The sequence below is a fragment of the Lissotriton helveticus genome, chromosome 5_1 (genome assembly GCF_964261635.1).
Source record: "Lissotriton helveticus chromosome 5_1, aLisHel1.1, whole genome shotgun sequence".
NCBI classification, from domain to species: domain Eukaryota; kingdom Metazoa; phylum Chordata; class Amphibia; order Caudata; family Salamandridae; genus Lissotriton; species Lissotriton helveticus.
Genome location: NC_136065.1, coordinates 582686654 through 582712519, shown reverse-complemented (window position 1 = coordinate 582712519; position 25866 = coordinate 582686654). Strand labels below are relative to the sequence as shown.

Below are 25866 nucleotides of genomic sequence, written 5' to 3'. Positions count from 1 at the left end.
TTTAGTGAAGGTTGTTTTTAAATTCTGTGTTTGAGAATAGTACTTTTAGAAAGTGGCTGTTCTCTTGTCTAAACCTTTCTGTGTGCCTGGGCCTGTTTGTGGATTGCCTGTCTGGTCTGAGTGTGACAGGGGCTGCAGAGCCCCCGGAGGGAGGGGGTCGGAGTCAGCCCGTGGATGGAAGGCAGCATCTGCTGCCAGGGAAGCGGGAGGAGATAGCGCCTGATAGTGAAGGGCTGTGCCTGCCTGGCCACCATGCTGGCTCCCCCTCCTGCGGGCCAACTGTCACCTCTGACCCTGATGCTGACAGGAAGAAGGAAACCAGAAACACCCCAGCGCTCCAGCAACCCCCAGAACTGGTTTAGACCGGGCTCAGGGCCCCCTTGCACAAATGACTTCAAAAGACTTCAAAGGACTTCAAAGGACTTCAAAGACTTTTAGGGGTATAAGAGAAGGACCCCTGACTACAGAAGATTAGATTCTACAATCAAGAGGAACTTCTGCTGGAGGAAGGACTGCTGAAGGACTGAAGGAAGATTGCCTTGCTGTGTGCTCTAAGGGCTGACCTGTTCTGCTGTCTAACTGGAAGCTGAGGAGGAGAAAGGGACTTTGCTGTGTGCTGTGACCCTGCCTGCTTGAAACTGACAAGACTTTGCTGTGTGCTGTGTCTGCAACCTGAATCTCCAAGGGCCTGAGAAGAGCTGGCCTCCTGTTCCTGGAACCCAGGGTTAAAAGGTTCCTAAAGAGGCTCTTAGACGCTGGGAGATCGTCTTCATTGCCAGCCTGCCCTCTGCAAACCATCCGCCAGCCGTGGGAGAGGATCGGTGTGTTTATCGACACACAACCGACGCTGGCCATGGGACTGCTTTGCCACCCCCGTGAGCTGCTGGTGGCGTAGACTGAAAACATTGAGGGCGGCCTCTACTCATCGTGTGCCTGTGGTGAGGGCTGCTGTGCCCCGATTCGCCAGATCCGCGCATCACCGCCGCGACCCGGGACCCAGAACCGCTAAAGAAATACACCGCCAGCGGCCCGGGACCCGTGAGCAGCATCGGAGCGGGCGCATTGAGATTGGCTCGCTCAGGGAGGCTCGCCTGAGAAGGCCGCGCTGCCATTGGAGGACTGCCCGGGATTACACGAAGGAGCCGCGCTCCTATTGGCTGAGGACCGAGGAGGCGTGTGACGTCAAGGAGGGGTCGTCAGAAGAGCCGCGAGCGGATTGGTCCAAGCAAGGAGCCTTCGCCGGGAATTACCGGGAGCCTCGCCGGAGCCGAGAAAGCAACGAAGGAGCAGGGGAACGTTCCCCGACCGGCCGCCTTCTCCGCGACTCACCCAGGGAGCAGTGTGACTATCCCCGGCCTGCCGTCCCCACCGCCCGTTAGATTGTCGAGGGCAGGCGGAGATCTGACAGGACCGGCCGGGCCTAGAGGGTGTGTGCTCTGCTCAGCGCGGTGCGCTGAAATCATCAGGGGTGCGAGGACACGCCGAGCGGCACGAAGGAGTCCCCGGTGAATCTGGTGAGGCGCACTTGCAGCGCTTGGGGGCCGCTGGTTTTGTGGGCTGATTCGTTCGAGTAATTCACCTACAGGCATTGCTTAATTTTCTCGGTTGTAGAGCCAAGTGGAGAGGAATCACTAGTTTTATTTTTAATACCTTTTAAAGAGAGACTTGAGACTATTGTTGATTTTAATAAGAAATTCCTACCAAGGGCAACCTTAAAGATTAAGTGCAACCATTAAGAAGAAGTGTAACATTTTTCCTAAGAAAGTAATTATAACATATTGTCGATTTTTACTGCTGCAAGTAGATAAAGATATATTTTTGATATATACTTACCTGTGTGGTCTCAGTTTGTGGTGGATGGGGGGTTATTATTGTGTTAAGTGCAAATATTATACACATTGCCTTGGGGATAAGCCTGCCTGCTCGCGCCAAGCTACCTAGTGGGAGAGCGGAGGTTGTCTACTATGTGTATTCCTTCACCCTGACTAGAAGCAAGGGTCCCTACTTGGTCTAAGGTACTTACCTCTGCCAACTAGAGACCCCCAGATCTAACATATACTATTTTTAAATGCTGTTTTGAAATCAATTCCTAGGGACCCGTTATTTCATAGATTTTGAGGTTAACCGTGTCTCTAATCCACCCAATTTGTAGGCGCACCACTATAATGCGGATTTCCTATTGCTATGCTGGCCCACAATTTTTAGTCACTGATTGCTGTAGCACAATGTGTACAAGCAGTAACAGATTAAAAGTTTTCTAATTAACTTTATTGCTACTAGTTGAGGTAATGGGGAAGCACTTTGGTCTGCATCATAAAAACATTTCTTGCACATTTAAATGTAATGCAAAAACGGTGAAAATAATTAATTCTTTGCGAATTTTCTTTCATTATTTGTGCAATTTCTTGTTACAACACAGAGAGAGAGTTCTCAGAGCAGCGAGTATTTCAACAGGACGCTTAGAGTACAGAAAAGCCGGCAAAAAAAGTTACTCTTCTTTTTTAGGTCTCGTCTAGCATTGCAGCACATATGCGCTGTTCACTCTGCGAGATATGTTGGGGTACAAGAGCTTCTACAAAGAGACTTGAAGCCCGCCCCTCATTTTCATTGGGTCGCATAAGCTTTTTTTGGGTAAATGGTGGCTTCACATTGAAAAGGAGGCTACTTGTTACCGCCCTTTCTCCTTTTTGTCCGGCCCATCCGGACTGGATTGTCTGCTTCATGGCTGTCGTGAAGCACTTTCTTTTCTTTTGGAGGCGTCTACTGCCAGATCATGTTTCCTGTGAGCTGACTGTAGGCATGCACGGCTCCTCTGTTGTTCTCTGGTGAGTGTTCCAGCTGGCACCGTGAGAGGGGCAGCTCTTTCACAGCATGCGTGTAGTGACGGATCATGTTTCCTTTCCGCAATGACGAGTGCTTTTTTTTCCAAAATGGAACTCCGACTTTATGAGCTCCGTGAACTCCGGCTCCTCTGTTGTTCTCTGGTGAGTGTTCCAGCTGCCACCGCGGGAAGGCTAGCTCTTTCACTACATGTGTGGGTGGCCCGGGGGCTGACCCTATACACCACGCAGTGCTTCAGTCATCTTTGCAGGTGCCTGCACTGCTCGGTGGTTCACAGCTGTGGAAGGTGGAAGCAGGACACGAAAATGGTCAGCAGAAAAGTCTCACCCACAAGTTGGAACTCGTTCCTGTAGCAACGGAAATCGACATGGGAGTTTTAAAAAAACATTTTTTATTATAAATGTTTCAGAAACAGCTGTGCCAATCCTTTATGTCGCTTTTCTATGATGGGAACTGCAGATCACAACGGCTTGGTGGAAAAGTGAACCACCTCTCCTGTAATTATAACCGGTTCAAGGAGGTTTGCAGTCAGTGTCTGTGTAAACTGCGGGCAAAGAGAATGCATGAGTACGTATGTGTCTGTGTTGGTAAGTATACACTGCCCTCATAGACTGTGCCTTTAAGTTGTGTTCAAAATTCATCACCGTCTGTTTAACCACTGAGTGCAGTCTGGCCTCAATGGTGCACGTGAAAGATCACATCATATCACATGTATGTTGACACTGTAAATGTAAATGTATTGCGATTTATATAGCGCACGTATCACCCGAAGGCATCAAGGCGCTTGCTTTGGGAAACCGTCCTGGTTTTTCCCTGTGAGATAACCCCTGCTGGGTATCCCCAGGGTGAAAGCCAGGCATCCCGCCGCAGGTGGGCCGCCGTAGTGGAGATTAAGCAACTATTGCTCAGATTTGCAGCATAGGACCCCATGATTAGAATAGGCACCGAGGCGAGAATTATTGAGTCCGTGGACATTTTGGGCTCAGTACCCTGCCGTGTCGGGAATTGAACCCTGGTCCCGGGCCAGACCTCTGCATCAGGGTCTGCCGCTCTAATCAGTGAGCCACACTCCTCCACTTCATTCCGTTTGTGCAATCACCCCACAGATGCAGCTGCATGCTTAAGCAGGTGTGGCTATGAACGTATAGTTGTGGGGCTTGCATCTACTGTATTGCATCATTTATAAAGTGCCTACTCCCCGTATGTGAGGCACTGAGGCGGTTGTCTGCATGGGCAGGAAGCCCACTCCACGTAGAATGCAATTGTAAATTGTATTTATGTGGCGCTCACCACTCCTGATGAGGTGTTTTTAGAGTTTTGCGCCGAGTAGAACTCTAGTCTAGGACCCGACGTAAGTGAACAGCGGATTAGTAATATTTGCTTCCTTTTCTGTGTGGGATTAGTTTTGTTCAGGTGATCTCATGCATCAGCGCTAGTGTTTTGAATAGGCTAGATTAGTTGCAGTGGAAGTGTGAGATGTAAGTAGCAGGGGGCATGTGCACCTGTTGGCTGGATGAGTAGGTAGAAAGAGAGAAGAGTTGGGAAAAGCATGTTTGGGAGTCTACTGTAATATGTAAGATTCGAGATGAGTCAGGGATAACATTTATATGTCAGTTTGTGTTTATTACATGAATTGGGTGACAGGGTAGTGCCCAAGTTTTGCAGTGCTGTTGCTGACCCAACGTGATCAGTCACCAGATTATCGGTGAAATTATAGAATTGTTTTAAAATGTTTAAGATGCGATTGTCAGATATTCCTTTTTATGATGGGCACATGCTGATGAGCTTTGCGGGGGTCAACAGGGGGTAAAAGACATTGGGGCAGATGTATCAACATTCCATTTTGCGATTCCTAAATATCGATTTTTAAGTAATCGCTATTTAGAATTCGCAAAATGGAATGTATGTAAAAAATCGCACATTTTTTGCGATTCCTTAATCTTCCTTATTTGCGAATTCGCATTTTGCGAATTCGCAAATAAGGAATAATTTCCCATGCATTCCTATGGGCCAGGAGGCCCATAGGAATGATTGTGAAATAATTCTCAAATTGCGAATTCGAAATTTGCTAATCGCAAATTGAGAATTATTTCAAGGGTGCAGGGGTGTCTCAAAGACACCCTGCTGTACCCCTGAAATGTACATGTGTGTGCATATGGGGCACATACATGTCCTATGGTCTTGTGTGTGCGTCACATGCCACCTTCAAAAATGCCAAATTGTGCATTTTGAAAAGAATTCGCAAATTAACATCAACTACAAGTTGGTGTTAATTTGCGATTTCTTAACCAAAATTCGCAATTTAAAAATGCTACATACATAGCATTTAAGGAATCGCAAAATTTGCGATTCCTTAAATGCTATGGCAAAATAAGGAATCGCGAATTTTTGCGATTCCTTATTTTGCGAATTTTTGATGCATGCCAAAACATGCAAAAAGACTGTTTGCGACTCGTAAAGGCCGAAATTCTGAAAATTTCGGCCTTTGCGATTCCCAAAAGGCTTGATAGGTCTAGGCCATTGTCAATTACAACGCCATTACTTGATTAATGCTTCACGAAGGGGAAAAAAACAATAAAATTTTCAATGCCAATAGATCAAAACAATTGTCACTGCAAGGCCTATTGCCTTGTAAGTGCTTGTTTAAGATCTGGCGTCTGGAACCTCACATTGTCTCCTAGAGAGAAACGTACATCATATGTGAATATGTATGCAGTGTGCAATACAGCTGAGCAGGGATCTATTTTATTGGAATAATTTCTATGTTAGGCATAAAAGCAAACAATGACAACCTATTCTAAACATAAGTGGACTAAGTGGAATGAAAGGTACCCACATTTTAATTTAGGAGGTGCGCACATGTACACTTCTCTTTTGCTGAGTGTTGCAAAATGCAGTTCTGGGGAAGAATCTTACATATGTACATTTCTTGAAACACACGTTTCTCGCATGGGGATCGAAAGAAAGATGTCATTTAAACGAAGTTTCTTTGCTTTCATGTAGGACGAATTCATAATCCTTGGGGAATAACACTTTTATTAAGATAAGATGTAAGTGCATGCTTTTCTTTCTTCAGAAACCTTTGTATTCTCAATAGTATCAGAGGTCTTTTTACTATCAGTATGTGTCAAAAATGCAAAAGAGGAAGATAATATATCGATAAAATGTGTTTCAGACACCCCAAGCCTAGCCACTTCTTGCAGCATAATTTAGTCATCCCAGCAGTGCTTAATTTAAGCCGGTGGTTTCCAGTGCTCAGCACTGGCGCTTAATTGTCAACACCAGCACTTATCTTATGACAGTATGCCAAATGGTGGTGCTGTTTGTTGGTTTAGACATGAGTACAGCAACAGTTGTTTATTAATTTGAACGCACATTAAAAATTACTAATACCTGCAGCTCAGCCATTCTTATAGCTTTGGGGGCCTAAAATTGTCTGATTTGTCACACTTGTAGGAATGGATGGTTGGTAGTTGTGTAGGTACTGTCATTGGCACCACTAGCAGGGACAATGGGTGGTGAAAGCTGCAATTGCTTCCTGACAAGGCAGTGGAAATGGCATCATTGCTCAAGTTTCATATGCTAAAGGATTGTTTGCACCGAACATTGACACTTCTGATGCGCAGCACCTATCGCCCTATAATTCATTGAAAGTGGGCATAACTGGGAGAGTACTGTACATAAAGTCTTAGGATCACAAGCACAGTCAAATCAACTAAAGTAATGCAAAGTAGCATGAACTGGTTTGCATGGTGTATTAGCATCAAATGAAAACAGAGGCAAAACAATGTGTTTAAGAAAAATCATAATATTTTCCCATACGTAATACATATAATTTCCTTGAAATTACAAATGTTACACAATGGACATTTGGGTGATTTTTTGCTTGCACACATTTGTACTTGAGTGTATGCCTAGACTGCACGATAGCTCTTGCTTGCTTATGCACCAGAGCGCAATACAAAATATGTTCAGCATGGTGTAAACAGAGGACTTTTAACACGTGTTTCGACTCTTAATAAACATGATGTGTGTTGTTTAAAAGTTCACTGTGGGCAAAACACTGCAGGTTGTCGCAAAGTAATGCGTTGTGCAAATTTTGGTAAATCTTGGCCCCTTGTCTAACGACTAGCCGAATATTGCATAGGGTAAACCTCCATATGCCAGTTCCTAATTGTGCATAATGATATGTACAATTTCTCTCGGGAAGCTGACTTCGAATTCTCATAAGTGTCTCCAGATATCAAGGGGTATATTTATCAAAGGCTTGCGTCTCCCTTGCGCCATGTAATGTGGTACAAGAGTGACGCAACTCTTAAGTTCGATATATCAAGACATGCAAGTCCACCTTGTGTGGCTTGATAAGCCTAAAGAAACACAATGCAGCACAAATCGCTGTGTTGCATTACTCTGCCCTGGGAGGCGATCCATGGATGAAGCAATGGGTGTTCCCATGCATCCACCCATGGGTTTTGAAGAATTCCCAGATTTACCATTTCTAATAGACCTGGTAATGTGTCAAAATGCTATGCCTTCCCAGGTGAGGCGTAATGAGGAGAAATATCTTAATTTCTGCCACACACATAGAAAGGAAAATGCCTTTTAGGATTGCTTTTGTGCAGGAAGGTGTACCTTGCTGCACAAAAACAATCCTGCATACAACGCATGCTGCCTAGCGCCTGCATTGGCGCTAGCCAGCACATTATGCGCAAGAGCAGGGAAAAGACAGGAATGCATCATATAATGTTAGATATGGCGCATTCCCACTCTTTTCGTATTGTGTAGCGCAGCCAGATGACTTGCCGCGCTGCATGATTTTTTAAATAAATATGCCCCGACGTCTTACAAATCTGCTTACACTTATAGCATCCAACAACTACACAGAGACTTAAACTTCACCTTGCTGTGAGAAAGTGTTTGTGTTATCATCAATCATATAACCTTTTTGAGCTAGTCTGGTAAAATACTGAGCCTGCTGTTCAGAAGTCTGGAAAATTATTGGCCCCATGATGAGCGGCATTTCAAAATCATAAGCAGTTAACTGATTTGTTTAATTGACCCTAAAATACTCTGTACTGTTGGGTTAGGTAAGTTATTATTGCAAGTTATCCTTTAGGAGAGATCACCCTACCACTAAGGGAACCCTTGTACATTAGTTTGGTTCACATTGTACCCTGGGTCAAATAGATAATTGAAAACCTTTTTTGAAAAGGAGTATTACAGTGGTGTGTTTAATTGCCGATGTCAGCTTTTTGTATAATTACAGGCTTCATGTATGGGTCACACACTTCTTACAGCAGGCACGTTTTTGGTGTTCAATTTTATTGTTAGCCTTGCTTTGTGACCGGATCAGGCTGTTGATGGCATCATAAAATAACGCATTTGGATGATAACACTGAATAACCCAAATGCACTGAAGCCAGTAGAGGATGACTTAATTAGGCCTTTGTTTTCAATAGAATTTATGCTAGAAGACCGGCAGTTTTAGTGGAAATACTATTTTTGAATGAACATGTTGGTATTATGTGGTAAAACTGAATAATTGAATGGTCAGTGGTTTGAAAGGTGACATTCCTGAAGAAACTGTAAAATAGTTGTATCAATCTAGTGTGATGTTGGTTAACTGATGTTTTTGTGTTTAAGTATTGGTCTATCTAAATTATATTATACATTAATTTTCATTTTGAATCACTAGGTAAGAGTTGACACCCTAGCTGGCTCTATTCAGTACACTTCAGAATAAAATATTTATAGATAACGGGAAATGATTGAACTTAATTTCCTACAAACAGGGTGCCCTAAGGCACTCTCAAGAGAGTGCATCCCTTGCATAGGTGAGATTCTTGTGTGTACTGCACACACCTAATTTTGGATTCAGACATAAAATCTTGACCTCAGTTTAGACTAGTAGGAATCACCAGGTAGATTATTAAACTTTCCTATGCAACGTATATAATCATCCATACAGAGCTATCTTTGAAGGTTTCAGCCATGATGTTGCGGTGGTTTTCCCATGATTACATGGAGATCTAATTTACAGCTAAATCATTCTGGCATAGCGGCTGTAGAAAGTGTGTGAAAGTGAAAAAAAAGTGTGTAAAGGTTAAGGGTGTGTGTGCAAAATAGAGTATGCTAACTGTAAAAATATTATTGTGCAGGAAAAGTTGTATATTTTATTTTTCCTACTCTTAGCGAAATGTATGCAATACATCTATTGGAAAGTCACGGTACTGGAAAATAGGTATATGTCTGATTTGCTCAAAACTATTTGTCAAGGCGAGATTCAAACTTTGTGCATGTGTGGTAGAGATGTGTTTGTGAAAACCCAAACAAATCATTTACAAACATCCATAGATATAGGAGATTTGTTGTATTTGTATAGATTTGTTGTGTCTCAGTTCTGCATTGTTTGGCTCTAGTTTCACAACCTTGAATAATAAAATCAAAATAAAGTGTTCCAGAAATCCCACATTCTGTAGCGATCGTTTCTTCTTGAACAGACAAGTGTTTGCCTCCTTTCTTCATTTCCTTCCGGTATCCAGGGCTGTCTCTACAATTTTCCTTATACAAATTCTCATTAATGATCCCTGATGGTGAGTAATGAGTGACACATGAGAGTGGAATATCGCAGTTTACTTAAAATCACAAGCATTTTCTACATTGTCTTTACGTTCATATACAACTTATTGAATGAAATTGGTGTCATCTAAACATGGAGCTAACTAAGCCTTAATGGAATTCAAATAAGCAATGTGAATATTAGCCTGTCTACCCCATATAGAAATTTCGATGAGCCCAGAGACGATCAGCTGGAGAAGACAGTCGCTGTTTTGGAACCCCAGATATTATCCTGTTAGAAAATGAAAAGACATCCATTATTTATCTTTCAAATAAGTGCAAGTCTACAACATAAGGGTGCTAAGTAAAGGGTGTCAGTAAAAGGAGAAAGAATGGGAAAACGATATATACTTCATATAATTTTTGGATTGGCCAAATGAGCATTTTTCTTTTCAAAAAGATGAAAAAAGAATTTTATTGAAAAATTATTTTTGCTTATTAGCACTCATGTGAATCAATTCAAATTATTTTCTCCCACTTAGCGATAATTCGTATAATCCAATGTATACTTAAATGACAGTCTCCTGTTATTTCTTTTAGTTCCAACCAACTTCTTAAAAAAAAAAAAAAGTTTATCCAACAAGGTATGACTCAGTCGAATAAGGTAACCTTGAAAGGGAGTGGCAGGCAGCGCTGGGATACCCCAGGGTGACTACGCGCTCTATAAAAATTTTTTAATAATTAATAATAAGGTGATCCATAGAGGAAGACGTATTGATTGAGAGCTCCTCCACCACTTAACCAGATCACTTAATATGCATAATGCACTAGACAACCAAGATATGAACCAAACCTATCAAGGGACTCAGAGCAGTGCACCGGTGTATCTGAGCCCTGAAAAGAGATACAAGAGCAGGGAATCTGGTGTGGATGTTGGTTTCCTAAGTCTTGGAGCCCTTTGCGCTTTTTATCCAACCACACAGTGAATCATTCGTACCACTTTTGTGGCAGACAAAAAAAGGTTGGAGGAGCAGCAGACGATCAATGTTGGTGAGACTGGTCTAGAACATCACTGGCCAGTGAGCCTGGGCGTAAGCAACACCAGCAGTACATAGTGAAGTTCTTTGCACCAGGTGGGGCCAAAGACCTTGAAATTTGGGTTAAGATTACTGGACATTAAAGTGGAGCTATCACTCCATCCCTGGTTGTAAAGACAGTTAGTGACAAGCGAGACAAGGTGTCACAGACTTAAAACTGACTACTCGCTTTAGGTGAAATTGTATATCGTTTTAGGATCCTAGTGTAATTTTCCTAATTCATGCCCTTATAGAGGTATAAAATACCGCATCCTTATGTAGGCATAGAAATCATATCCATATTAAGACACAACTCAAGTAGTCCTAATACGGCTTGGCTACTTCCACTAGTTCTGAAAATCTACAACGATTTCTTGGAAAAACCCACCTTCAGCAATCAGGGACTTCCCCCTGCATGAATATTAGTTAATCCAAGAAATCATGTGGTTTTCAGAGAATTAAGTCTCTAATGACGTTATTATGTCCAATCTTACGTCAAACTCGGCACCTTCAAGGTATAAATATGCCCACACTTGTCCAAACAAACACACGGTGGTTTTTAGCAGTTCGACTATCTACTTGCCCAACGCGCCCTGCTGCAGCAAGTGCCGAAGGAAGCTGACCCTCCAGCTGACGCACTGAGAGACGCTGTACTTTCTCCTGCTGAGAAATCCAGCTCCAGTGTTTTCAGGCTACCCCTGCGGGTTACTGGGAAATCGAGTCCTGAGAGAGAGATACCAGACCTCCTACATTCTAAAACCAAGGTACGGAGCTGATTAGACCCTAAGAGAATTCTTGAATAGATTCTTGGCAAAAGAATACTGAAACTAAGCTACACCTCACTTATGTCTTCCCTTGTACTAGACCTAGGTTAGGTACACCGGAGTAGGTGTAGTTTAGAAGCACCAGTTGAGTACTTTTAGTCATTATTTATCACTGTATGTATTTTATGTATTTTAGGTATTTTATGGCTTAGAAACCATATCATGCTTTTACAATATTATTGTATAATACTCTTCGTACTGTACGCTTTGCACTTTACCACAAGTATTACGATTGCAGTTCATTTGTTATGCTTGAGAAAGAAGACTGTTCAATAAATATTTTATTGAAAACGCCCTTCTCTCTTTTTCTCTGCACCTCTGGTGAAACGAAGCATGCACGATTGACTGAGTGAAATAACTATCTATTGTTTCCGTGACTCTAGAGATATATTTCTTATTCTTGGGAAACAAAGTTGCCATGTTTTGAGCGGTTGTCAGAAAGTAATCCCTTCTTGTTCATTCAAGAAAGTTTCTAGTGACCTCTGAGCTAGCTCGCACGCATACAATTAAGTCTAGTAAATTCGGTAGAGACATAGTCGACTTCAGTCCTACGTCTAAACTACAGGATACACTATTCCAATGCGCAGAGCCTATTGGGAATATAGGAACTACACTACATTGCGCCCAACGTTTGGTAAGGCGATAATTTAACGCTAGATACTAGAGTAACTCAGTCGTGCTTTTCAAACAGACCCATTTTTCCCGTAAAATACTCCAACAGACGTCTGGAGTGGGTTAAAGGATAAAATATCCGCTTTAAACTGAGTAGGACCAAAAATCCTATGTATTAGTTTTTAGTTTGTTCAACGTTGAAGGATACAGTGTTCTGAAATATTGTGCACCTAGTCTTTTTTTCCTTGAAAACTTGCTCTGCAAACTTTCATTAAACAATGCCGGATATGGGCGACAATAACGCAACCGGTGGAGCTGCAGTAAATACAACCCAGACGGGTGTAGACGTTACAAGGTTTAACGAGGAAGACGATGATGCTATAATCATCCCGCAAAACTTAAGGACAACTATAGCTATACAACTTATAGAAAATGGTCTATCACCCAGAGGTGGTAGAGTTATATTTGTCATAGAGGCACATGAATATTGGCAGACAGAGGTATTCTATTTATGGATTATCTTTCCACAAGCAAATCCAACAACACATATGTTCCACTACTACAAAGAAAAGGAACCTCCAGCGGAATTCGCTCCTTTCGAGGACGTTGAAATTCCACTAACTTACCAAGAGCATCAGCTCTGGTTTAATGGCGCCCTACAACATCAAAATCACATTACCAGGCTCGGTCCACTAGGTAGACCAGGAGCAACATGGCCGGTACTAGCCAGCTACACACCACATCCTGACATTGAAACAATGACAGGTCCTGAACTGTTAGCTCAGCTAAAACAGCAGATTAAAATACACAGACAGTTGGTTCAATATGTCATGAGGACTTTAACAGTCCAACCAGCTGTAAGAATTCCACAGCACATCCCTCATCAAGGGAACACAAACAAAATTACACCACAGACTATACAGTCAGTCATTGGTAAATTTCCCGTAAAACGAGAACAAATTCCGTTCTCGTTAGCACAAAATATTACTCAAATAGAGGCAGTATTCCCTGATAGTACACCTCGTGAGAAACACAGGATTCTGACAAACAGTTTACCAATGGGGAATGCATCACACGTAGAGGACTGCGACACTTGGGGTGCAGTCTTTGCTTCAATCTACACTAAAACACATGGTGTCCCGTCCATGCCGGTAATACCAGACGTTCTGAGACAGATTCAAAATAAATACGGTCCAGAACCGGCCTTAAATCTGGGTATGAAATTACTGAAAGATTTCAAACCGGTCTCGGCTACACTATTAGCCAACATTAAAGATGAGGGAGTTAATAACGGGGTATACCCTAAAAACTCTCTGACCTGGGTCAATTATATAGGTACAAAAATATTGGTCAGGGTCTAATGATTATGACACAGATTATATCATAAAAATCTTTACATTAATTAATTATTTAAAGCTTCTTCTGTACAGTACAAAAGTATTTATTCACACATTTCGGTATTCAGTATAGTTGTTATCATAAGAAGTGTTAAAAGTAGAACGTTTGCGAAGACCAATTACTTCATTGGGTCATGCATATACTGAGGAGCATGAGTCTCAGTCAAATCAATAATAAACTTTCTAAAAGATTCACATGTATTATCTACACAGTCCGGATTGTACCCACCTTCTTAACATAGGAAGCAACCTATGGATTAATTAGGACCCTATGTTAAAGAATCTATTGGAACCAATGAACGAAATTAGTCTGTAAAGGCTGTACTGAATATCACTGAGATTGTAGTATGGTCACAGCATCCTTTACCCAGTCCTCACCTTTACCCAATCACACCTATCCCACTTAACTGTCTCCTTTCTTTGTCACTTTGAGCGCGTCGAAATGTCACTGTGTAGATAATACATGTGAATCTTTTAGAAAGTTTATTATTGATTTGACTGAGACTCATGCTCCTATAATTTGAGAAAACCTGACAGATATCAAGATAATGATGCACGTTCCTCTCGTACCTTTCAGACTTCCTCGCAGAAATCCGAAAGAAGAGGACGTTCAGAACAAAAAGAAGAACGAGTGAAGTCTAAAGACGAACAGTACGTTCCAAAAAATAAGAAAACCCAATTCACGAAAAGAAGGTAGCAAGTCTAAAGATCAGACATGCCGAGGATCTTGAGGACGCAACTCAAGAACGGGGAGTGGGCCCAAACAATGCTAGACAGTGCAGCAGAGGTAACCATAGCTCGCAAGATCCTGAAGGATCATCTGGAGACAGTGGACTTGAATGAAAGCATCCAAGTTGAAACTGCAGATACCAGGGTTAGTGTACCACATAAGTTATATGAAGTAACACTTTGGATGGAGGGGGACAAACCAAGAAAAATTAGAGCACTCTTTTGGGAGAAGCTTTCTAAGGGTTATAACATCCTACTAGCTGAACAAGACTGCTCACCTGAATTTGTCAGGGAGTGCCCACGTGGCAAAGATATAATTATGCCAGCCTTCTCAAATCACATTCCAATTCATAAATAATACACATATGCTAGGAAATGGGCTGTAGCCCAGGCCCCAGCAATATACAAAAATCATGTAGGATATGATGAGGATTCCCATTACCATAAAATCCAGTTGAAAACTCAACCAACAATGCAAAGGCAATATCCTGTAAAACAGGAAGCTAAAAAACAGGTCAGGGAGATTTTAAATCAACTTGAATACCAAGGGGTGATTGAAACATGCACCTCATCAATGAACAATCCTTTGTTTCCTGTCTCCAAACCAGACAATTCATATCATCTAGTTTTGGATTACAAACATCTAAACTCTTGTTGCAAAACTTTTGCAGTACAAAACGCACATAGTGCAACACTGATGAATAACATTGTGCGCAAAAAATATAAAACTACATTAGATATCTCAAATGGTTTCTTTTGTCAAAACATTGCACCTGAAAGAGGGTATTTGACCGCTTTCTCCATAATGGGGGCACAGGGACAATTTTGCCGTCTCCCCCAGGGATTCAAGAATAGTCCAGGGTTATTTTCAGCCAGAGTAACGGAGTTACTACAAATGTACGATGATGAAGCATTGTTCTATGTCGATGACATCTATCTTACAGATGATGATTTGGACATGCACTTGAAAAGAGTGAACACCATAATACTTGGGTTCGCCTCTGAAGGGTACAAATTCAATTTTAAGAAATCACGAATTGCCCACCTCAACGTCCTATTTTTGGGATATGAGTTATCAAGTGAAGGCAAAAACCTGGCAACAATTTTTCTAAATGTGCGCTGCTCTAACCTCCAAAAATGCTGAAAAACTTACAGTCAATTCTAGGTTTACTGAATTTTGGAAGAACTTATGTTCTAAACTACGCAGAAAGGGTTAAACCTCTCTACGAACTAATCAAACCTGATTTCAAACCTACTAATTGGACACAAAAACAGACATGTTAGCAAAAACACAGTTACAAACACGCGACAACGTGCGTAACCTAGTGATCCGAATCATCCCAGGGAGATGCGGATTCACAAATCTAACTTTTAAAGAAGGTGAGACGGCACCAATAGCATACAAGTCACACTTGTACACACAAGCTGAATTGAAATTCACTTCAACAGAAAAGATACTGACAGTGTTTCAGACTGCTGTAGCAAAAGAAAGAGCCCTTGCACAGGGTAAACGCATAAAATGTGTTGCACCTGTACCTGCCTTAGAGGCAGTGACATAAGCAAGCATTCCAAATGCAAAAGCTCTACATCCAAGATGGATAGAATGGGTTAACTCTCTTGGTGCAACAGACATCGAATACGTTTTTGACCGATATTTAAAAACACAAGAATTCCTACAATATGAATTAGAATGTCCTCTGCCGACTGAAATTCTGCCACTTGAACATTACGGCTGTATAATATATACAGAGGGATCAGCACAGCCCGCAATTGGGGGTAAACAAGCTTACAGTGCTGCCTGCGCGATTGTTAAAGGTCGCTGGCGCAAAGGTAAATTTAGGCCTATGGTCACAAAAACTCAATCTCTCGGAGACTGTACAGCTCAGCGAGCTGCACTACAGGCCTTTAAGATGGCGATTGAAAATACCGATCGCAAATTCCCAACACTCATAGTGTGCGATTCGTATTACTGCGTCCAGTCTTACAACGAATACTTGCAGAACTGGGTTCAGAACGGCTTCAAAGATGCTAAAGGTGGCACAATTAAGCATAAACTGCTATGGGAACAAGTAGTTCTCTTGCAAAAAGAACTACAAAAGACTCACATGATTCATTCACTGAGTCATCAGCGTGATGGCGTTCATGTTGCTATGAATTCATTGGCTGATGAGGCCGCAAAGGCAGCTGTGCAAACGGCTTCCGTAGCTGCAATCACTCGTTCAAAAACGAAAATAGACAGCGATATAATGCAAGCTGTCACCACTTCAGTAAAAGACAGCGGTAAGACACTCCCGAAAGGCTTTCCTGTAAAGGACTCATATATAACTGATGCAAACAATGTTCCTTTTGCTCGAATACCTGGAGTGGGGGACAGGGCAATCCCAAACATGGAACATAGGTTAGGACTAATAATAGTAGCACATGAAGGGCTCGCCTCTGCACACGCAGGAGTTTACGCAACAATATCATTATTAAAACAGAGATACCACGCATGAGGAAACAAACTAGAAACTATGTTCTAGAATGTGAAATCTGCCAAAGAATAAAAGTTTCTACAGTAAAACGACCTGCACAGACGCCCCTTCTGATTTCAGATAAACCATTAGCGTGTGTTTACCTGGACCACTGTGGTACCTTACAAAGAAACGGTAACTATAAATATATCATGGTCCCAGTGGATTCCTGCGCAAGATTCATTTGGATGTGGCCCCAGCACTCGGCTGACACCAGAACTGTTATAAAAGATTTGCGAGTCTTTATCAGCACATACGCAATCGGCACGCTACATTCTAACCAGGGTCCTGCGTTTAGCTCTCGAGCTTACAAGGAGGCCATAACCAGCTTGGGTGTTGCATTGCGAGTCCCTTCCATCCTGAGGGAAAAATGGTATTGAAATGAAAAAACCGTGACATAAAGCAATCTATTACATCTATGGTATTAGGTTTCGGGTGATGGGTGGGTCAAACATTTAAATAGTGTCCAACGTAGTCTTAATAATCTGCCAAGAAATTCTCTGGGGGGAATCACTCCATATGAATTATTATTTGGTACTAGAATGCTTATCCAGGACCTTGATTGTCAAACTTCAGTGGTGGAACAAAAACCATTTGGCTGTTTTACAGGAGTTAAAAGAAACAAGAAGAAGTCTGTGTAACACATCACAAAGCCCAACGACCACTGAAGAAAAACCACCTGTCCCAGCAAGACCTGTCTGGATTCCAAAGATTGGGGATCTAGTCAGGGAAAAGATTGCGGTAAAGAAGAAATTTGGGCCTTCTTATAGAAAAGCAGTACCTGTGATAGCAATTCTTGGAACAAGGGAAACAAGGCTTGCTGGAAAAAGGGAGAACAGAACAGTATCAATTGACCTGGTAAAACCACAATCATGTGGCCAATAATAACTAGTAGGCCCAGTGGACTCCCAAGAAGTAGCAGTCGACCAAATCTGGCTACTATCCAAGAGGTTCAAACTGAAAGACTTATCACCTTTGATAAACCTGAAGTAAGAAAAGAAGGACTATGCAACAAAGCCATGGAACTTGTACCTCTTGAAACCCAAATAACAGTTTGTCAAAAAAAACACCTGTCTACAATGATAGAGCCTCTGACTATACTAATATGACAAAGGAAGAAACAGCTCCAGCGATTCCGAAAAATCCAGATGCAATACCAACTATTGACAGAACTGCCTCTGGCTACTTTATCAACTTCAATAACTTTTCAGAGGATCTCAGTGAACCGGAAATAACGCCAGCAAAATACTTTTTAAAGAAAAAATAACAAAGCTCCTTCATCAACTTGAGAAAACATATCTGGTTTCGCCATGGGTTGAATTGTGGATAGGATTAGGTGTACTGTTTCTGCTACTATGGCTCATTTTTATTTTGAGTTTGGGACAAATGATAAATGGACAATACAGTGCAATGGACACAGCAGGTAAGAACATCAACTTGCTCCTGCAACCTTACAAGTCATCTCATCTGGAGCGAAGAGACCTGTCATCAGTGAACATCACAGCCGTTCCTATACCTAGTGGTATAGCATGGGACACAACTGACTATGACATTTATGGCTCGATGGAGCTGCTGAAAATTCTACACCAGTTCAAGGTTTCTTTAAGTGATTTTGTTTCATCAAGCACCTTTTCAGATGATTGGGACTTTGGGACTTTGAAACTGTTAATAATATGATGTCAGACTTAGAAATGTCAGCAAAATTTCAAAAACATGATCACCTAGAAGGTTTAACAAGTTATGAAGAACTGTATTGTTATAAACATTTTGGTCACCATTATTTGTACAAATCTTTAAATCCTAGAAATGTTTTTACTTACAATCAATGGGAACATTGTCCAACACCGCCAAAAGGCAGCTCTAAAACATTTTATGACAAATTTCCATACTTTACAGGTTTTATTGTCACAAACCCAGAAACCTTTTATTTCAAAAATGTGAATAAGACAGGAATGAATAACATGTTGACCAACACTAAACAAATTTATTCTGCAAACTTTTATGCTCAACAGTCTACATTAGGTTTTAACTTTTGGAAAGACAACATTGAGACAAGAACTGTCTGGGGCACAAAAGAATGGCAGGTGCAGGGTTTAGAAGCCTTGTTCAGAGCCTTGTCCAGAACAAATTATATTTTTGAACGACACCGTTCAACAAACATCATGTCCTGGCATAGCTAAGATAAAAGATTTAAACAAACCGTCCATACCTAAGGCACACAACAGAACCAATCCTGATTGGAAACAATGGTTAATCTGGCCCATAGACACGAATACCTGTCAAGATAGATTCACAAACAAAACAGAAGGGTTCAAAATGAATAGGCCAAATCCAAGATACTCCCAGAGACAACATCCAGGGATAGTCACCACATACAGTGTAGGAAAACTATGCCTTGATTGGCTACAGAAATCCACACTTCCAGAAATTAAACAACACTTGACTTTGCTTAAAGAAGGCATTGACTTACGGGGCTTCTTACTTGGGCCTCGTAAACAACGTCAAAAACGTTTCATATACGCCGGTATATACGCTGCGTACAACGAAGCTTTGAAAATAACGCAAATGGAAACTGCAGAAAAAATACGAGAAATTGATTGTATTAATTTAGAGAAAGCACTCTCTGTAGTGGACAATGGGTTAACGACTCTGTCCTCCAGAATTTATACTTTGGACAGCATTATATCATCTGCGATTGATATTATAGAACAGGAGTTGCTAATGTTACAACATCGATCCCATCGGACTGCCGTATTCCCCATAGCGCTCCGGCCATCACAAATTGAGCCATCACGCTCCTTTCCTGGCAAATCCATACAAACCTGATGGAAGCCCTGGACTTGAGGTGAAAGAAAGCACATCTATCAGCGTTTACTCATCAGTATTCCAGAACCTACGAGGAAACCAACATTAATGCGATAATAGGCATTGTGTTAATAACTGTTGTACAAAACAATAATGTTGATAATTCTTGTCCTGATGATGATGTCACAAATGTAAAAAGGCATCGAAACGTCGTCGACTAAAAAACCCCATATGCAATATGATAATGCTATATTATTTGATGCAATGGTATGGTTATGTTTAAGAGATTGAGTCTGTAGCACTGACCACAAGTATACAGACAGATTTTCGCTTTGCCCTTTTGGCCATTTCTTTGTTGTTTTGTCTTGATTGTTGTGGGTCATGGCTGTGCCCACTTGTTATCTTTTTTGGTTCTTAAAATTCACTTTATCAACCAGAACATTTAAAATAAATGTTCTTGTCCGGCTGGACAAAAGACATACTACTTATCAGGTGTATGATTATTGTTTTTTGTATGTTATCTTGTCCAGATGTAGGGACCACTGTTTTTAGTAAATTGATACTGCCCAATGTCCCTATGGCATACCTTTCGGGTTCCCTTGTGTTTGTGAAAACAATGTTACAACATGGCCAGTCTCAATTGCGTTCTATAATGCTACTAGGCTGGACGTTGCAAAATCTCCGTTCAGTCTATGTGCCATGGCGTCTAATCAATACCACGTCATTGTTTACTGTCTTTAACCTTACAGATAAACAAATCTCTATGGCAGAAAGAGGAGCAGACTATACGGTGCTGAGCATTGAAAAACTGGAAAGATTACCATTAACAGTTTCTGAGAAACCTGTTAATGGTTCTTTAAGCAAAGGTTCTTTAAATAACCTTTCTTGCCACATGCACGGTACTCCAGCGGCTGTAATAGAACCGATTTTTAAGCAGCTTTCCAATGGGAGCTACGTTATGCTCAACAATCACTGCTGTTGTGGCATGCTGCCAGGAAAAGCGTATCTGGTTAGTGTGTCGGCCAGGGTCACTTGTTGTATGCAAGTATTGTATGCAAAGAGTACTACAGACAGGGAGACGGCGTTGTGGCCTTCACTGAATATCTCTTCTATACGAATTGATACTTTAAGCAGAATGAAAGCCATTCTTTTACAACAAACTGTGCCACTGACCTCGTCTAGAGAAACATATGATCTACAAGTTGCAAGGAGTTCTGCAGAGATACATGTATTATTATCAACAAACTGCCCAGTACATTTCGCAGAAATGTTAGGTCAAATCTTAAACATGTCAGATACCAGTGGCATCGCACATGTATTTAAGACGATCTTTTCGGGACTGTTAACACCATTCGAAGCAGTCCTCTGCATTTTTCCAAATTTCGTGCACTCTGTGTTCGGCGGTCTGCCTCTCATTTTGGGACTCATACCAGGAATTCTATTTTTGTTTCTCCTGCTCCGATATGGCAAGTCCAGTCACCAACGAAGCCCAGACTACAATGGAACGGACTCTACTGGCCATGCGGTATCGTGACTGGATTACACAGATTCTTGGCTTGGCTCGTTTAAGAGATCTGAATACCACTTGGTTTCTTTCATTCAGACCAATCTGGCAAGATTGCATCTTACCATCTTCTATGATGCCTGGTATGCGGAGAAGAATGCGTGTTAGACATCTGTCTTACACTTCCATCAGCACTGCCAACGGACGTTGACACCTTGCTGGGTCCTGTAACGACTCACACATAGTGTTGCCCCCAACGGCTGCCAATCCTGATGACGGCATTCATTGAGATTTCACCAGCAAATCCAGCTATTGGTGAGGTTCGTGGAACAACAGGCACACAGGTACCATCTACATCGAACATTGCTAATGCGACTGACGCTGACGGCGATGTTTCACATCTATGCACATTTGATCTACTTGATGAAGTAGTTCCACTTCCACCAACTGTGGTAGACGGCTTCTTTGGCAGCTTAGATAATTTGATGTTTTCTCCCGACACCGAGAATAACTTTTGAAAGTGCACACAGCGTTCCATGAACTCTGAAATTCGGCCCTCGCTTTTTCAAAACAAACCCTCTAACTTGGGAACTCTATGTTTCTACAATCTACATTTGAAAACTTTTTCTCTTCATCCCAGAATAGACCCTTTTCGCTTGGCACAAAGTAATCTGCTAAAAGTAGAACTCTTCTTAGAGATTCGTTTGATACTTCCTATAGACAAATATTTGGCATTATCTCATAAAAACGTTAACTGTTTATATATTATGCTATGGAATGGCCTCGACCTTTTGCTTCTGTAAATTTAGATCCATTTCATAACTGTCATTTCATGTTTCATTTAGATAGCATATTTTAATGACCGCCATTTCTTGTAAAATGCGTACAAGACAAATACTCATGTATGTATATAAACCATGTTTAATGCATTTCATGTATTTTGGGTGGGATTATGAACACATGCTTTAGGTATGTTTGTTATGCTTATAGATTTAGTAATATTAGACATAATACGTGGAGTGGGTGTTTTATAGCGTTTTAGGACCCTAGTGTAATTTTCCCGATTCATTCCCTTATATAGGTATAAAATACCGTATCCTTATATATGCATAGAAATCATAAACATGTTAAGACACAGCTCAAGTAGTCCTAATACGGCTTGGCTACTTCCACTAGTTGCAAAAATCTACAACGATTTCTTGGAAAAACCCGTCTTCAGCAGTCAGGGACTTCCCTCTGCATGAATATTAATTTATCCAAGAAATCATGGAGTTTTCATCAGAGAATTAGGTCTCTAATGACGTTATTATGTCCAATCTTACGTCAAACTCAGCACCTTCAAGGTTTAAATATGCCCACACTTGTCCAACAAACACACGGTGGTTTGGAGCAGTTCGACTATCTACTTGCCCGACGCGCCCTGCTGCAGCAAGTGCCGAAGGAAGACGACCCTCCAGCTGACGCACTGAAATATTGAACTTAAATTGTAAAATTTTAGGGAAACATTGGCCAAACAAATATTGCCATCATGATCAGAAAGCCTTTGACCCAGGCTGCAAAATTTCTTACAACCCAAGCTGACTGTTCCATATTATAGACAACTCCATTTCTAATCGGCTACCATTGCCAGTAGCCTTTTTTAACATAGAAAGGGCCTTTAACACACTTGATTGGCAATATTTGTTTGCAGTAGTTTCTTAAATGGGCTTTGGAGCCAGCATCTGGCAGTGGAAAAACTTATGCATTCAGACCTCAGGGTGAGGGCCCAAACCAGATCTGTATTATCAAAAAAATGGACTAAAAACAGTGGCAAAAAGCAAGAATGTCCTCTGTCCCCCTTATCTCTTTGTGCTAACCATGAAGCCATTGGAGAGGTCCTGTAGTATAAAGGGTCTGTGATGGTACATAACATTAGTCAAGAGACACCACGTGGAATTGCTATATGCTGCGAAACAAATGCAACTGCCATTTTGCACTTCAGTAGAAATGGACACCTTCAACTATTTCAGTGCAGATCTATCACCTTGAGAATGATTTGATCTCTGGCAACATTTGAAGAGCAGTGAGGGCCCTGTGAAGATCCATTTAGTTCTGATGTAAGCTGCCCCAAGGTCTGGACTGGCTGTAGCAGGCATTGGACGTTTTCCAGGAGGCTGGAAGGGTGGGGGGCGATTTTGCAGTTGTAGAAGCTGTTTTTGTTACATGGTGCCAGTTTTGCAGTGGTGCTGCTATATCGGCCCCTAGTGAAAAAAGCAGATGGGGGGCTGGTTCGTCAAAATTGCCAGGGCTGCTTTGGATTCCAAGGCCGGCCCTTGCGGCCCTTTTACCAATGGGCAGGATAATACTCTAGAAAGTAATGCTTCCTCAATTCCAGTGTTTCTTCATTGTGTTACCAGGAGTTCTTCCATAGAAATTATTTGCAGAGCTACATTCCAAATGTATGAATTTATTTTGGAAGTCCGCGAGGAGAACAGTAGCACTTAGCAAACTGTACCAGCCCTCGAATCATGCTTAGAGCTCTATGAAGAGTATTATCTTGCAGCCCGACTCGAGACGCCCATGAGATGGTTCTTAGGCGAGACTAAAGAAGAAACATATTGCCTTGTTGTGGATGAACCGTCATTGTACCCATTTTCATCCAGCATTTTATTTTAGCCATATCTGAGAGGCCTTCAAATAAATGAAACCCTTAGGGTTTACCTCAAAGTATTATTATATTTTTCTGGATCCTGCCTGTATCCAGTTTCTTTATTAAGTCTGCCATGGTAGTATTATCTTACAAGGGTATGGTGAGAAAGCTGATCACGAAGCATGCCAGATAAAGTGGGTGAGACTTCCTCATCAAGTATGATGAGTATTTCAGTAAATTCTAGGGTCTAGGTAAGCATCCACTTGTGGCACTATCTACACCAACACTGCATCTTTTTGTCTTTATTCTCATACTTCAAACCAGCACTGTAATGCCCAAATATCACAGGTGAGTTATCGTAAGTAGGTAGTACTGTCAAAGACATTTGATGTGTCTGTGGCCTGCACCAACTTATGAACCAGAAATTTCGATATGGTGCTGTTGCATTGTCTTTTGATTGATTAACATGCACATGCCAATGTTAGGAATTCGTTTGCATTCTGTGGAACGTTTCTTCCATGGAAGAGTGTGATCAGTTAATCTCTGACTGCCTTCCTAGGAAGGTGTATTTGCTGTTCTGCCAGAATAAAGCCTTTAACTACTACATGGATTTGTCATCTTTTCAACAGGTGCTTAATGCAGTTCTGTGAAAAAATGTAAACTGTGAGGCAGAGGACCCTGGATCACTCCCATGATCAACATATGGTAACAGCAAACTTTATCTTTTGAAAATATTACATATGGTACTTCACCAGTTGAGTTCATGACTCACTTCCCAGTAAGTTAGACAAATAACACTCATTTGATGCACTGTTTTTTTTGTTAAATGGTAAGTGCAGAAGGGTGGTATCCATACTATACTAGATCTCTTTTGGGATCATTGCATACTAGCATAACTTCATTAATTGAAAAATGGAACCTGAACATGGACAGAGTACTGACAGATACAAACTGGGTGGAGGCATTAAGTATACTGAAAAAAGTATCTAAGAACAACGAATTCAATTCAATTATATACACAAAGTTTATTTATACCCAAACATATGGGTAGGATGTTTGAGGGTTTGGACAAATCATGTGCCTGAAGCAGACCTTCTGGTGAAGACTTGTATGGTTAACCATTTGAGAATGTCATGATATTACAGTATACTGGACCAGGATAGTGGCAACAACCACAGATGTTACATGAAGGACCTCAGTGAGTGGCTTAGAGTCATATCTGTTTCTAGCCTGGTTCCTGGAAATGAGAAATAGAAAAGCATGTTTATAGACTTGGCTTATTTTCTCTCCAAAATTAGGATCGTCTTAACCTAGGAATCAAATGCCACACTCCAAACAACTACATGGTTAAGCAATTTTACAATGTGTATGAGTGAAAAGAGAGCCACCATTGTCAAGAGTGGAACAAAATCTACAGGGCCATGTTAGAAATGGGGTTTCTGGTTACCTAGGGTCGGCACCTAAGCCCGGCAGAACCCAGCACTCTAGCCAGGGCAAGTAAGGGACATAACCTGTGCTCAACTCGTGTGTTGCTTGGCAGAGAGCAGTGAGGCTTATCTCCAGAGTCAACATGTAAAGCGTTTGTGCAACACACTCACACCAGTAACACAATATATACTCCCAAAAAGAGACTCCACACAAGATTTATAAAAATATATATAGTATATTATAGATAACATAAGATCAAAATGATATTAATCCTAAGTACTGTGCATATTTTGCAATCAATGAAATAGTACTCGTTATTCTATCAATGCAAGAATCAAAACGACGTACATTATATTATCAGGGCATGAAATGCAGCAGTGGGGTTAGGAGACAGATAAATCACCATAAAATCATGGATCATCACGCACCCACTGAATCATCCAATCAGGCACTCATACACCCACTGATTCACCAATACACCTTGGTATATAATTTAACACTCAAACTTTTTCAAAACACTCACAGTCACTGGATGATGTGATTAGTGAAGTCATTAGTGATGTCATTTGAAATGTCGTGAGATATAGTTAGCTCACTTACTATAACTGCTGAATTTCTCTGGCTTTGTATGAGTGAAAACTGAGCCTAACTGTAACATCTCTGTAACCTTTGTTTTTTTCAGTGAATATATATATATATATATATATATATATATATATATATATATATATATATATATATTCACTGAAAAAAACAAAGGTTACAAGGACATTATAGTTAGGCTCAGATTTCACTTATACAAAACCATAGAAATTTAGCAGGTATAGTTACCTGAGCTTACTATTACTTAAGCCCCCGCAATGCACTGCATACGACCCCAAATATTACATCACCTCATGACATGGTCAGTGACATCACTGATGACATCTCAAATGACATCACTGATGATA

General features: G+C 41.3%; 1 protein-coding gene across 3 annotated transcripts in view; it reads right to left on the bottom strand.

Annotated features, from left to right (window-relative positions):
* Positions 1 to 9457: 9457 nt before the first annotated feature.
* LOC144753278 (uncharacterized) overlaps positions 9458 to 25866 on the bottom strand; it is a 92534-nt gene continuing 76125 nt past the window's right edge. For 2 of the 3 annotated variants that reach the window (XR_013594286.1, XM_078641016.1), the window contains exon 3: positions 9458 to 9691. Coding sequence is in view for 2 of the 3 variants with exons in the window: in XM_078641016.1 (XP_078497142.1) it covers positions 9610 to 9691 (82 nt within the window). In the remaining variant the exon portion in view is untranslated. Of the gene's footprint in view, positions 9692 to 24588; positions 24726 to 25866 lie in introns of those variants that run through there. The other variant, XM_078641015.1, reaches the window with a different exon arrangement.